The sequence below is a fragment of the Salmo trutta genome, unplaced genomic scaffold, assembly GCF_901001165.1.
Source record: "Salmo trutta unplaced genomic scaffold, fSalTru1.1, whole genome shotgun sequence".
NCBI lineage: Eukaryota > Metazoa > Chordata > Actinopteri > Salmoniformes > Salmonidae > Salmo > Salmo trutta.
Window position 1 is genome coordinate 299,978 of NW_021822200.1, and position 13,779 is coordinate 313,756.

At 43.3% G+C, this 13,779-nt stretch overlaps 1 protein-coding gene across 1 annotated transcript; it reads left to right on the forward strand.

Moving 5' to 3' along the window:
* The first annotated feature begins 1,739 nt into the window (after nt 1-1,739).
* LOC115180894 (OX-2 membrane glycoprotein-like) lies at nt 1,740-6,107 on the forward strand. Its single transcript, XM_029743044.1, has 5 exons — nt 1,740-2,079; nt 2,243-2,584; nt 3,591-3,917; nt 4,549-4,647; nt 4,868-6,107. The coding sequence occupies exons 1-5, from the start codon at nt 2,040-2,042 to the stop codon at nt 4,930-4,932; spliced, it is 873 nt and encodes a 290-aa protein (XP_029598904.1). The 5' UTR covers nt 1,740-2,039; the 3' UTR covers nt 4,933-6,107.
* The last annotated feature ends 7,672 nt before the right edge of the window (nt 6,108-13,779 follow it).

The following is a 13,779-nucleotide window of genomic DNA, read 5'->3' on the forward strand; positions in this document are numbered from 1 at the left end:
ATCAGCCATTACTGACGGTGACCCTGGAGTTGGCTCTGGGATTCAAACCAGCGACTTTTCGGTTATTGGCCCAATGCCCTTAACTGCTAGGCTACCTGCCACCCTTAGGCTACTCCCAGCTAGAATGTAAATGGTAAAATAACAGAACGATGGGATTAATACACGTCTATAATGTAATATGCATGCTGTTTATGTAATACAATGTACCATTACAATTAGAACCAAATTATTATAATAAAAACAAATTACGTAAAAATCAAACCGTTATACTCAGTGGTGGAAAAAGTATTTTACACCACTGGATATACTAAAGGTTAACATCACTTTCAATTTTTTTTAAATCACATAACTAAAACACTTTCAGTTTCACTTGTGTAATGCAACTCCTGTCTTCTACCCACTGGGGCAGTGGACTTCCCCCTTTTGATATGACATTCAGGCACAGTCAGTCACTACACATCTCCTAGGAAGAGGAAATCCCACAACCCCTAAAACCAGATTAACAATGGAGACCACCAACCACCAGGAGGAGAATCGGGGAACTTCCTGCTGACATAATTACCATAACAGCACTTAATGTGAGAAGCATGTTGTGAAAACTCTAAACCCCTATGACACACACATACTACTGTAATGGATTTAAAATGTCTGACTCATAAAATGTTCACCTTATTCCCATAACACAGCGTCATCATTTCCCACATTGTAAAATGTTTTTTTAATGCAGATTGACTGAAATGTACTGTTCATCAAGTGTAGGCCTATTTATACTGAACAAAAATATGAAAACGCAACACGTAAAGTGTTGGTCCCATGTTTGATGAGCTGAAATAAAAAATCCCAGAAGTTTTACATATGCACGACAAGCTTATTTCTCTCCAATTTTGTGCACAAATTTGTTTACATCCCTGTTAGTGAGCATTTCTACTTTGTCAAGATAATCCATCCACCTGACAGGTGTGGCATATCAAGAAGCTGATTAAACAGCATGATCATTACATAGGTACACCTTGTGCTGGGGACAATAAAAGGCCACTAAAATGTGCAGCTGTGTCACACAACAATGCCACAGATGTCTCAAGTTGAGAGAGTGTGTAATTGACATGCTGACTGCAGGAATGTCCATCAGAACTGTTGCCAGAGAATTTAATGTTAATTTCTCTACCATAAGCCACCTCCAACGTCATTTTAGAGAATTTGGCAGTTCGTCCAACCACCCTCACAACCGCAGACCACATGCAACCACTCCAGCCCAGGACCTCCACATTCAGTTTCTTCACCTGAGGGATCGTTTGAGACCAGCCACCCGGATAGCTGATGAAACAGAGGAGTATTTCTGTCTGTAATATGTGGGGAAAAACTCATTCTGAATGGCATGGGCCTGGCTGCCATTGGGTGGGTTTATGCCCTCCCAGGCCCAGCCATGGCTGCACCCTGCCCAGTCAATCCATAGATTAGGGCCTAATACATTTACTTCAATTGACTGATTTCCTTATATTAACTGAAACACAGTAAAATAATTAAATTGTTGCATGTTGAGTTTATTTCTGTTCGGTATAGCTTCTGGGGGTGCAGCATAAGCAGCAAATTTGTGTGGAACTATCTGTAGTTGTAGTAGCCTGTTGATGCCTTTGATGTGATGGCCTCTAAATTGGAGTTTAGTTTGGCACAGAGCCTGTGAACAAAAATAATGTTACGTCAACAAACTATAGCTAAATAGATTTCCCATTTCATTTTTTTTGCTATGACGTCATTAAGGTTCAGCCTACTGTGAGCCACAGAAAATACAAGAACTAACAGTTCCTTCTTCCTTGTCATTTAATTTACAGTAGATGTCACGTTGTCATTGGCTACGACCGGGAACCACTGGGGAACTAGGCTACTCTCAAGGCTTCCCGCATCAACAATTTAAGGGCTTTCCAAAAACATTCTTTCACTTTCGGTGAATCTGACTCACTTCACGTGCAACTAACGAAGCAATATATTATATGGTACAACGTGAGAAACCATGAGCTTAAGTCAACATTCACCAGCTGAGAATGAAGACTTTTCTCATTCTCTTATGCCTGCTCTCTGAAGGTAAATTGTTTTCCATGGCTTCTGACTTGGGGTTGATTCTGCTCATCTAAAATGAGATATGTTAAGTAAACAACATTTACCACGTTTGACAGGTAATTGATTATTTTGTATGTAGGCTAAACTTTATTCATTTACCTGTAAACTTGCCTTCTTCCTTTTGTAGCGGTCTCTGTCAACGTCGTAGCTAGAGGAGACACCAGGGTTGACTTCAATGCCGACGCATCATATACCTGCACCCATGCGGACTCGACAGGTGTGCTGCAAGTCACCTGGCAGAGGCTGTTCAAAGACGACTCGGTGGAGAATCTGGCCACCTACAGCAAGCGGTTTGGAGCTCAAATCATAGACCCGCACCGAGGCAAGGTGGTTTTCACGGAGGCATCTCTCAACTCGACGTCCATTACGGTGAAGAATGTAACATGGGCGGACGAAGCCTGCTATATTTGCTCCTTCAATGTTTACCCGAGTGGATCAAGACGCAAGCAGACGTGTCTTACTGTTCAAGGTATTTAATGCACTGAATAATAACAGTTTTAGGACTTACCTCTATTGTTCTCTATTCAGTTGAAGTTATATTTTAATGTAAGTGATATTGTAACTCAAAATAATAATCGTAAATCAGCACAGGTACAAGCACGCCTGGTGAACTAATTATCCAGCCTGGAATAGACCTAGTTGAATCAGGTGTGCTGGTACTGGAATAGAAGTGAAAGTCACTGGGGGTTTCCTCTTATCGAGCATTCATAAAGACTTCATAAGCAATACCTTCAGTACATTCGGAAAGTATTCAGACCCCTTGACTTTTTGCACATTTTGTTAAGTTACAGCCTAAAATTGATTTTTTTTAAATAAAGATTTGCAAAAATGTCTAAACATGTTTTTGCTTTGTCATTATGGGGTATTGTGTGTAGATTGATGAGGAATTTGTATTTATTTATTTAATCAATTTTAGAATAAGTCTAACGTAACTGAATATGGAAAAAGGGAAGCGGTCTGAATACTTTACGAATGTACTGTTGATGCTTCACTTTAAAAAACTTTACAGTTTTGAGCAAAACCACCAATACAGGTAATATAAAGGTCCTTACATCTGGTGCTTCGCCAAATATAGAATAATCCTTTAGTCACCCTTTTTACAGCAGGACATTTGCTAAGGCATGATATCTGAATAATACAGTATGGGAGGTGTAAAGGTTTATTGGGGGTTTTATTAGGAGAATAGAAACACTATGCTTTAGAACACCAGAAATCTGCAATTATAAATCACCATATTGGCATTGTTACATCACTGGCAGGATTTAAAAACATGTCTGAATCCCAAAACTTTCAGAAAGACCATGAACTCTGCATGCATTAATAAGGAAAGTTGGCTGGTGTCAAACCATATATGAAAACATGATAGATAGTTTTTTAAGCTCTTCTTAATTGATATGTCTGGTAAAATAAAGGTAAAATAAGCAATATAAATAAACTCAACATGATCTAATATTCCCTGTTTCATCTATTCAAAGGTGTATCTGAAGTGAGAGCCACAATGCAAAAAGTCCCCAGCACTGAATCTAAAGCAGACATGGAAGTTGTGGTCAGCTGCTCTGCCACGGGTAAACCAGCACCTTGGATCCAATGGAACATTTCTGCAGCAGCACCCATAAAGACACCTAACAACTGGACTGTCATTAACAAAGACCAAACTGTCACAGCCATTAGCAACATCACCCTCCAACTGTTGCCAGGTTCAGGTGGATACGTGGACTGTATCGTAAACAATGGGATGAGGACACAGAGACACGAGCGGGTCCTGCTTCCTATTCTCCCTGGAGAGAGGGAGGTTGAAGAGGGTACGTAATGTTGACCTATTATATACTTGTAAACCATACTCTTTTAGCGTGTCAGTACAGAACGGTCCAACTTGAAAACATTGTGAAAACAACATCATCCCTAGCTCTATAAATAGCATGCCAAATTCATGATGTTAATAGTAAACATTTACATTTGAATACATGAATTTGGCGTTATATTTACAGGCTACATCATCCCCAGGGACATGTTGTGAAAGCCTTGTGACCAGCATCATCGTGCAATAGTGCAACATTCTGTTTCCTGTGAACAGAACGCAGCGATTTCAGGCTGGTTCCAAAAGGCTAATGTTGTGATGCTATTAGTGCTGTTAGTAATCTTATCTCACCTGTTGGGTTTAATGTTGACTACCATGGCAAAGCATCACGAGTCACTCCCTTTTAAAATCACACTGTAGTCAAGTGCTGTGTTGTGTTCTGGGTAGTTTCCAGATCCTCAGGGAAGCTACATGATGGATGATATGATTGGATAGATGGGACAGAACATGATGTCAACATGTTATTCAAACTGAATGCATTTAAAAGGAAGGATGTAAAATGAATCGTCTCTCTTCTGAGTAAATGCTGTCTCTCCAAACACATGCTTAGTGGAATTTCATGTTTCACCTTCCAGATGACAAGAGGACATCCCCGTGGGCTGTTGCCATTCCAGTATTCCTAATCATTTCCCTTTTAGTCATCTTTGGCTGTGTCGAGCTTCAAAAGAAAAAAGGTGAGTCCGTACAAGATTATCTGTAATATGTAATATCTTTATTTTAATATTCTTAGTAAGACAAATGGAATGAATTGAGTCATCAACTCTATATATGGTTCTGACTTTTATCAAATAAACTGTGAGCAACGCATGTCTTGGAGCTCAGGAATGTTTATGGAGAACGTCCTTTTAGATTCACTGTAGTACAGTATAGTAACCTTCACATTCTATCTGGCAGGTTGCAGGCAAGCAGCGTTGACAACCACAGCAGACGAGCAGGACCCTCTTAGGAGCATTGTGTAAACATCTGTCTGTTGCTGACCGTGCTTATATGCACTGTAGCTGACAGATGTTTTTGTTGAGGACTGGAGCACCTGTTGTTACTGAGCCTGGATGTTGAACCTTGTTGAGTCATTCTTACGCAGTCATAAATAAGCTAATTATCACATGCATTATACAAGCCATGATATGGTTAATGCTGTTTAGAGGTACTGAAATGGCACTTTTAGGTTTGAGAGATTGATGACCTCTTGTAGGTGAGTGTTGTAATGTGAGGTAGGTTACCTGTTGCCTGGCTACCCAAACTCCTTGCTCCGGCCAAACGTTACGCCACGCCCAAGGACGTTCGTTTCTTCTTCACAATGAGTCTGGATTTGAATACCTCCCCAACCTTTCACCGAATGCGACCACATTCTAGGCCTTCTGATTTGTCCGGTAACAATGGGTTGAGTCAGAGCTAGAACACACGTGGGTAAAACAGCTGTTTGAAAAATGATCATTGGCTTTTACTCTGATTGGTTAGAGACAATCCAATCGCCGAAGACATTGTTTGTACAACGCCCGTCGTGCCCCTCGTCACCTCCAACAACTTCAATAATAACCCTAACCCTATTCAGACTAAAGTATGTAGTGAACGACAAAGCAGCTGAAAAATGTAATTTGAGTCGTCAGGCTAGGTTACCTCATCTATTAGGACAGCACCACCTACTGTTTGAATGTACTTTATTATAACATACACCAAGTAGAATAGATGTATCTATTTATTTTATCTTCTAAATAACCTAGTAATTTATTTCAACCCATTTCAATATGATTGCACTTTTGTTCAAGTTAAGTTTACAGTGTATTGTTATTATAAACCTATGGACCTACAGGTAGTTTTGTTATTCTTCAAGTTATGTCAGTGTAATGTGTGAATGTATTTGAGCTCTTAGAATGTAATGATGATAATGTTTGCTCTTTGATTGTTTGATATATCCTCATGTTTGAGTTCCTATTGTTATTTATTCAGATCATGGATGCTGCTTGTTGTGTTTGACCCCACTTGATTTGACACTGTTTATAAATCAGGCTATTATTCTCACTTGATCTGTACAATGTTTTCAGTTGATTAAGATTCAAAAACATTCTTTAAATGGATTTCTGGATTATGTTACCCTTTTTTGATATTAAACTATTCGCTGTATTTAAAAAAAAAACTGCCCATGTTTACAGTAACATCACCATTTAAAATCAGGGAAAGGTTCTTATTGCTCTGTTTACAGTAATATCACGACTTAAAATCAGGGGTAGGTTCTTACAGCTCTGTTTACATTAACATCACCATTTAAGATCTGGAGTAGGTTGTTATAGCTCCTCCTTGTTTACTGTAATATCACCATTTAAAATCATCGATAGGTTCTTATAGCACTGTTTACAGTAATATCACCATTTAAAATAAGGGGTAGGTTGTTATAGCTCCTCCTTGTTTACAGTAATATCACCATTTAAAATCATCGATAGGTTGTTATAGCTCCTTCTTGTTTCCAGTAATATCACCATATCAGGGGTAGGTTGTTATAGCTCCTCCTTGTTTACAGTAATATCACCATATCGGGTAGGTTGTTATAGCTCCTCCTTGTTTACAGTAATAGCACCATTTAAAATCAGGGGTAGGTTGTTATAGCTCTGTTTACAGTAATATCACCATATCAGGGGTAGGTTGTTATAGCTCCTCCTTGTTTACAGTAATATCACCATATCAGGGGTCGGTTGTTATAGCTCTGCACCAGGCTCACTTGGCTATGTGTGGCTATCTGAAGTGTGCACAATCTCGCCCATACGCACGCACAGTCCGGTGCGAGTTATTCCAGCCCCGCGCAGATGCCGTGCTAGAGTGGGCATCCAGCCTGGTAGGAGGATGCCTGCGCAGCGCATCTGGTCGCCGGTACGCCTCCTAGGACCAGGCTACCCTACTCCCGCTCTACGCACGGTAAACATCAGGCCCCTGCACAGCCCAGTTCGCCCTGTACCAGCACCCCGCTTGTACAGGGCTGTTAGTTCCATCCAGCCAGGACGGGTTGTGCAGGCGATGCGGTCACGGCCGCCTGTGCGCCTCCATGGCCCGGTGTTTCCAGTTCCTGTCTCTCGTGCTGACCCGGAAGTGCGAAACCCCAGTCTGGCACAGTACCAGCACCACGCATCAAGCTTCCAATGAGTCAGCCCAGTCCAGTACAGCCTGTTCCCGCTCCTCGCATTAGCCCTAAGGTGCGTGAGCCCAGACTGGCACATCCAGTACCAGGCCCACGCATCAGGCATCTAGTGCGCCAGCCCAGCCTCGCCAGTCTGGTGCCGCCAGAGCCGCCCGTCAGTCAGGAGTCGCCAGAGCTGCCCGTCCGTCAGGAGTCGCCAGAGCTGCCCGTCCGTCAGGAGTCGCCAGAGCTGCCCGTCAGTCAGGAGTCGCCAGAGCTGCCCGTCAGTCAGGAGTCGCCAGAGCTGCCCGTCAGTCAGGAGTCGTCAGAGCTGCCCGTCAGTCAGGAGTCGCCAGAGCTGCCCGTCAGTCAGGAGTCGCCAGAGCTGCCCGTCAGTCAGGAGTCGCCAGAGCTGCCCGTCAGTCAGGAGTCGCCAGAGCTGCCCGTCAGTCAGGAGTCGCCAGAGCTGCCCGTCAGTCAGGAGTCGCCAGAGCGGCCCGTCTGCCCGGAGATGCCAGAGCGGCCCGTCTTCCCGGAGATGCCAGAGCGGCCCGTCTGCCCGGAGATTCCAGAGCGGCCCGTCTGCCCGGATCAGCCAGAGCGGCCCGTCTGCCGGGATCAGCCAGAGCGGCCCGTCTGCCGGAATCAGCCAGAGCGGCCCGTCTGCCGGGATCAGCCAGAGCGGCCCGTCTGCCCGGATCAGCCAGAGCGGCCCATCTGCCAGGATCAGCCAGAGCGGCCCGTCTGCCAGGATCTGCCAGAGCGGCCCGTCTGCCAGGATCTGCCAGAGCGACCCGCCGCGCTGGATCTGCCAGAGTGGCCCGTCTGCCCAGAGTCTGCCGATGACCCGAAACCAAGGGAGTCTAGCAGCAACCCTGAACTGAGTAAGCCTGACAATTCAGAACTTAAAGTAATTAACTGTATAACTAATAAGTCTGCTTACAGTGTGGAGTGGAAGAGGTCTGCGTACGATCCGGAACAGGGGGAGTCTGCCTACGGCCCGAGGCTGATCGGGTTGGTCTGCATTCTGGAGGACAGTAGGCCGGAGCCTGAACCACCACCTGCATAGGTGGGTTGGGGAGGGGGGGTGTAGCACTAGCGCCGTCGGTGACGGCAGCCACCCTCCCTTCCCTCCCTTTAGTTTAGGGGGATTTTTTTTTGGGGGGGGGGTTTGTTTATTTAGGAGGTGCATCCGGGGTCTGCACCTTTAGGGGGGGGGGGGTACTGTCACATCCTGACCAGTATAAGGGTTAATTGTTATTGTAGTTTGGTCAGGACGTGGCAGAGGGTATTTGTTTTATGTGGTTCGGGGTGGTGGTTGATTTAGTAGGGCATTTGATTTATGTATTCTGGGGGTTTTGGGCACTGTGTTATGTTTATGTATTTCTATGTTTAGTCTAGTGAATCTGTTTCTATGTTTAGTTAATTGGGGCAGGGACTCTCAATTGAAGGCAGGTGTTGTCTATTTGCCTTTGATTGAGAGTCCTATATATTAGGGTGTGTTTGTGTTTGTAATTGTGGGAGATTGTTTCTTGTTTAGCGTTTGTGAGCCTGACAAGACTGTTGTGTTGATCGTGAGTTCTTCGTCTTTTATTATTTTGGTGTTCACATTTGAGTTAAATAAACGTCAAGATGAGCATCCACAATCCTGCTGCACTTTGGTCCTCCTTTCCCGACGACAACCGTGACAGTTGACTGTGCCTTTAAACAGCTTGGAAAATTCCAGAAAATGATGCCATGGCTTTAGAAGCTTCTGATAGGCTAATTTACACAATTTGAGTCCATTGGAGGTGTACCTGTGGATGTATTTCAAGGCCTAACTTCAAACTCAGTGCCTCTTTGCTTGACATCATGGGAAAATCAAAAGAAATCAGCCAAGACCTCAGAAATAAAATTGAAGACCTCCACAAGTCTGGTTCATCCTTGGGAGCAATTTCCAAACGCCTGAAGGTACCACGTTCATCTGTACAAACAATAGTACGCAAGTATAAACGCCATGGGACCATGCAGCCGTCATTCCGCTCAGGAAGGAGACGCGTTCTGTCTCCTAGAGATGAACGGACTTTGGTGCTAAAAGTACAAATCAATCCCAGGACAACAGCAAAGGACCTTGTGAAGATGCTGGAGGAAACAGGTAAAAAAGTATCTATATCCACAGTTAAACGAGTCCTATATCGACAAAACCTGAAAGGCCGCTCAGCAAGGAAGAAGCCACTGCTCCAAAACCGCCATTAAAAAAGCCAGACTACGGTTTGCAACTGCACATGGGGACAAAGATCGTACTTTTTGGAGAAATGTCCTCTGGTCTGATGAAACAAATATAGAACTGTTTGGCCATAATGACCATCATTATGTATGGAGGAAAAAGGAGGAGGCTTGCAAACCGAAGAACACCATCCCAACCGTGAAGCATGGGGGTGGCAGCATCATGTTGTGGGGGTTCTTTGGTGCAGGAGGGACTGGTGCACTTCACAAAATAGATGACATCATGAGGGAGGAAAATTATGTGGATATATTGAAGCAACATCTCAAGACATCAGTCAGGAAGTTAAAGCTTGGTCACAAATGGGTCTTCCAAATGGACAATGACCCCAAGCATACTTCCAAAGTTGTGGCAAAATGGCTTAAGGACAACAAAGTCAAGGTATTGGAGTGGCCATCACAAAGCCCTGACCTCAATCCCATAAAAAAATTTGTGGGCAGAACTGAAAAAGCGTGTGCGAGCAAGGAGGCCTACAAACCTGACTCAGTTACACCAGCTCTGTCAGGAGGAATGGGCCAGAATTCACCCAACTTATTGTGGGAAGCGTGTGGAAGGCTACCCAAAACATTTGACCCAAGTTAAACAATTTAAAGCCAATGCTACCAAATACTAATTGAGCATATGTACATTTCTGACCCACTGGGAATGTGATGAAATAAATAAAATCTGAAATAAATAATTCTCTCTACTATTATTCTGACATTTTACAATACTTAAAAAAAGTGGTGATCCTAACTGACCTAAGACAGGGAATTCATACTAGGATTAAATGTCAGGAACTGTGAAAATCTGAGTTTAAACGTGTTTGGCTAAGGTGTATGTAAACTTCCGACTTCAACTGTGGCTATAGGCCACGTGTCAAACTCCTTCCACGGAGGGCCGAGTGTCTGCGGGATGTTGCTCCACCCTCGCACTTGATTTATGAATTAAGGTCACTAATTAGTAAGGAACTCTCCTCACCTGGTTGTCTAGGTCTTAATTGAAAGGAAAAAACAAAAACCTGCGGACACTCAGCCCTCCATGCAATGAGCATGACACCCCTGCTATAGGCTAAATTAAAGTTCAATTATGAAAGTAGTGAAATGTAGTGACTGTATAGTGTACAATGATTTAATCAGAGAACAAAGTAAGAGTATTGATCTATAGCCATAGCTCCTTATATTCACTGATGTCCACACATTCTGTAGTTGATGTTTAATAATTCAACACATGAACCCATACTGCTATCAGTTACTAACCCATACTGCAGTCAGTTACTAACCCATACTGCAGTCAGTTACTAACCCATACTGCAGTCAGTTACTTACCCATACTGCAGTCAGTTACTAACCCATACTGCAGTCAGTTACTAACCCATACTGCAGTCAGTTACTAACCCATACTGCAGTCAGTTACTAACCCATACTGCAGTCAGTTTAAAAGCCCTTTCATTCATAACTTCCTCCTACTGTACCTAGACTAGATTATAGACTACTCCCCCTTCTGAGTACTACATCACAATACTATACTTTATATTGCAGGAATCTTCAACCCTGTTCCTGGAGAGCTACCGTGCTATAGGTTTTCAATCCAACTCTATTCTAGCACACATTATTTTAATAATTTGCTGGTTGTGAGTTGATTTAGGTTAGATACAACTGGAGTTGTAGTATAAACCTACAGGACGGTATCTCTCCATGAACAGGGTAGGAGTATAAACCTACAGGATGGTATCTCTCCAGGAACAGGTTTGGAGTATAAACCTACAGGACGGTATCTCTCCAGGAACAGGGTTGGAGTATAAACCTACAGGAGGGTATCTCTCCAGGAACAGGGTTGGTTTATAAACCTACAGGAGGGTATCTCTCCAGGAACAAGGTTATTATTATTATTATCAGCAGACTCCACCACAGCCTTGGTTTCTCAAATTACTGCCTCACCTGGTTCACCTACTACTTCTCAGACAGAGTTCAGTGTGTCAAATCGGAGGGCCTGTTGTCCGGACCTCTGGCAGTCTCTATGGGGGTGCCACAGGGTTCAATTCTCGGGCCGATTCTTTTTTTCTGTATACATCATTGATGTCGCTCTTGCTGCTGGTGATTCTCTGATCCACCTCTACACAGACGACACCATTCTGTATACTTCTGGCCCTTCTTTGGACACTGTTAACAAACCTCCAGACGAGCTTCAATGCCATACAACTCTTCTTCCGTGGCCTCCAACTGCTCTTAAATGCAAGTAAAACTAAATGCATGCTTTTCAACCAATCGCTGCCCTCTCATGCCCGCCCATCCAGCATCACTAATCTGGACAGTTCTGACTTAGAATATGCAAATAACTAGGTGTCTGGTTAGAATATAAACTCTCCTTCCAGACTCACATTAAGCATCTCCAATCCAAAATTAAATCTAGAATCGGTTTCCTATTTCACAACAAAGCATCCTTCACTCATGCTGCCAAACATACCCTCGTAAAACTGACAATCCTACCGATCCTCGACTTCGGTGATGTCATCTATAAAATAGCCTCCAACACTCTACTCAACAAACTGGATGCAGTCTATCACAGTGCCATCCGTTTTGTCACCAAAGCCCCATACGCTACCCACCATTGTGACCAGTACGCTCTCGTTGGTTGGCCCTCGCTTCATACTCGTCGCCAAACCCACTGGCTACAGGTTAATTACAAGTCTCTGCTAGGTAAAGCCCCACCTTATCTCAGCTCACTGGTTACCATAGCAGCACCCACTCTTAGTATGCGCTCCAGCAGGTATATCTCACTGGTCACCCCCAAAGCCAATTCCTCCTTTGGTCGTCTTTCCTTCCAATTCTCTGCTGCCAATGACTGGAACGAACTGCAAAAATTTCTGAAGCTGGAGACTCATATCCCCCTCACTAGCTTTAAGCACCAGCTGTCAGAGCAGCTCACAGATCACTGCACCTGTACATAGCCCATCTGTAAACAGCTCATCTATCTACCTACCTCATCCCCATACTGTATTTATTTATTTATCTTTCTCCTTTGCACCCCAGTATCTCTACTTGCACATTCATCTTCTGCACATCTACCATTCCGGTGTTTAATTGCTATATTGTAATTACTTCGCCACCATGGCCTATTTATTGCCTTAACTTACCATTAATTCCGGACTATAAGCCGCAACTTTTTTCCCACACTTTGAACTTCGCGGCTTAAACAATGACGCGGCTAATATATGGATTTTTCCCGCTTTCAAATTTGTGGTTCCTGACAGCGTGGAGCATTGTCAAAAAATCCACTATCATCAACGGGTTTCGAAAGGCTGGAGGGCTCAGGGCTCAGCCGTGGATTTGCTTCCGGATGAAAGTGACGAGAGCGACAATGAAAACGATCCAATATCGGATGAGGCAATTCTGAGAATATTCAACTCCGACACCAAAGGAGATGGTTTCAGTGCACAGGAGGAGGAAGATAGTGACCAATGACTTTCTTGGTAGGCTACTGTTTACTGCAAATTTTTATTTTTTGTTACAAGCCATGTTTCGTTAAAGCCTATTTATTTTTGTTACAAGCCATGTTTCGTTAAAGCCTATTTATTTTTGTTACAAGCCGTGCTTCGTTAAAGCCTATATATTTTTGTTACAAGCCGTGTTTCGTTAAAGCCTATTTATTTTTGTTACAAGCCGTGTTTCGTTAAAGCCTGTGTAAAGTTAATTTGTTTCAATGTACCGGTAGGCACCTGCGGCTTATAGACATGTGCAGCTTATTTATGTTCAAAATAAATTTAAAAAAAAAAAATCAGTGGGTGCGGCTTATATTCAGGTGCGCTTAATAGTCCGGAAATCACGGTACCTCATTTGCACTCACTGTATATAGACTTTTTGTTTTCTTTTGTTCTACTGTATTATTGACTGTATGTTTTTTTTTATTCCATGTGTAACTCTGTGTTGTTGTATGTGTCGAATTGCTATGCTTTATCTTGGCCAGATCGCAGTTGCAAATGAGAACTTGTTCTCAACTAGCCTACCTGGTTAAATAAAGGTGAAAAAAAATAAAAAATAAATCTCAGCTCACTGGTCACCATAGCAGCACCCACCCGTAGCAAGTGCTCCAGCAGGTATATCTCACTAGTCACCCCCAAAGCCTATTCCTAATTTGGCCGCCTTTCCTTCCAGTTCTCTGCTGCCAATGACTGGAACGAATTGCAAAAATCACTGAAGCTGGAGACTCATATCTCCCTCAATAACTATACGCATCAGCTGTCAGAGCAGCTCACAGATCATTGCACCTGTACATAGCCAATCTGTGAATAGCCCATCCAACTACCTCATCCCCATATTGTTATTTATTTATTTTGCTCCTTTGCACCCCAGTATCTCTACTTGCACGTTCATCTTCTGCACATCTATCACTCCAGTGTTTAATTACTAAATTGTAATTACTTCGCCACTACGGCCTATTTATTGCCTTACCTCCCTA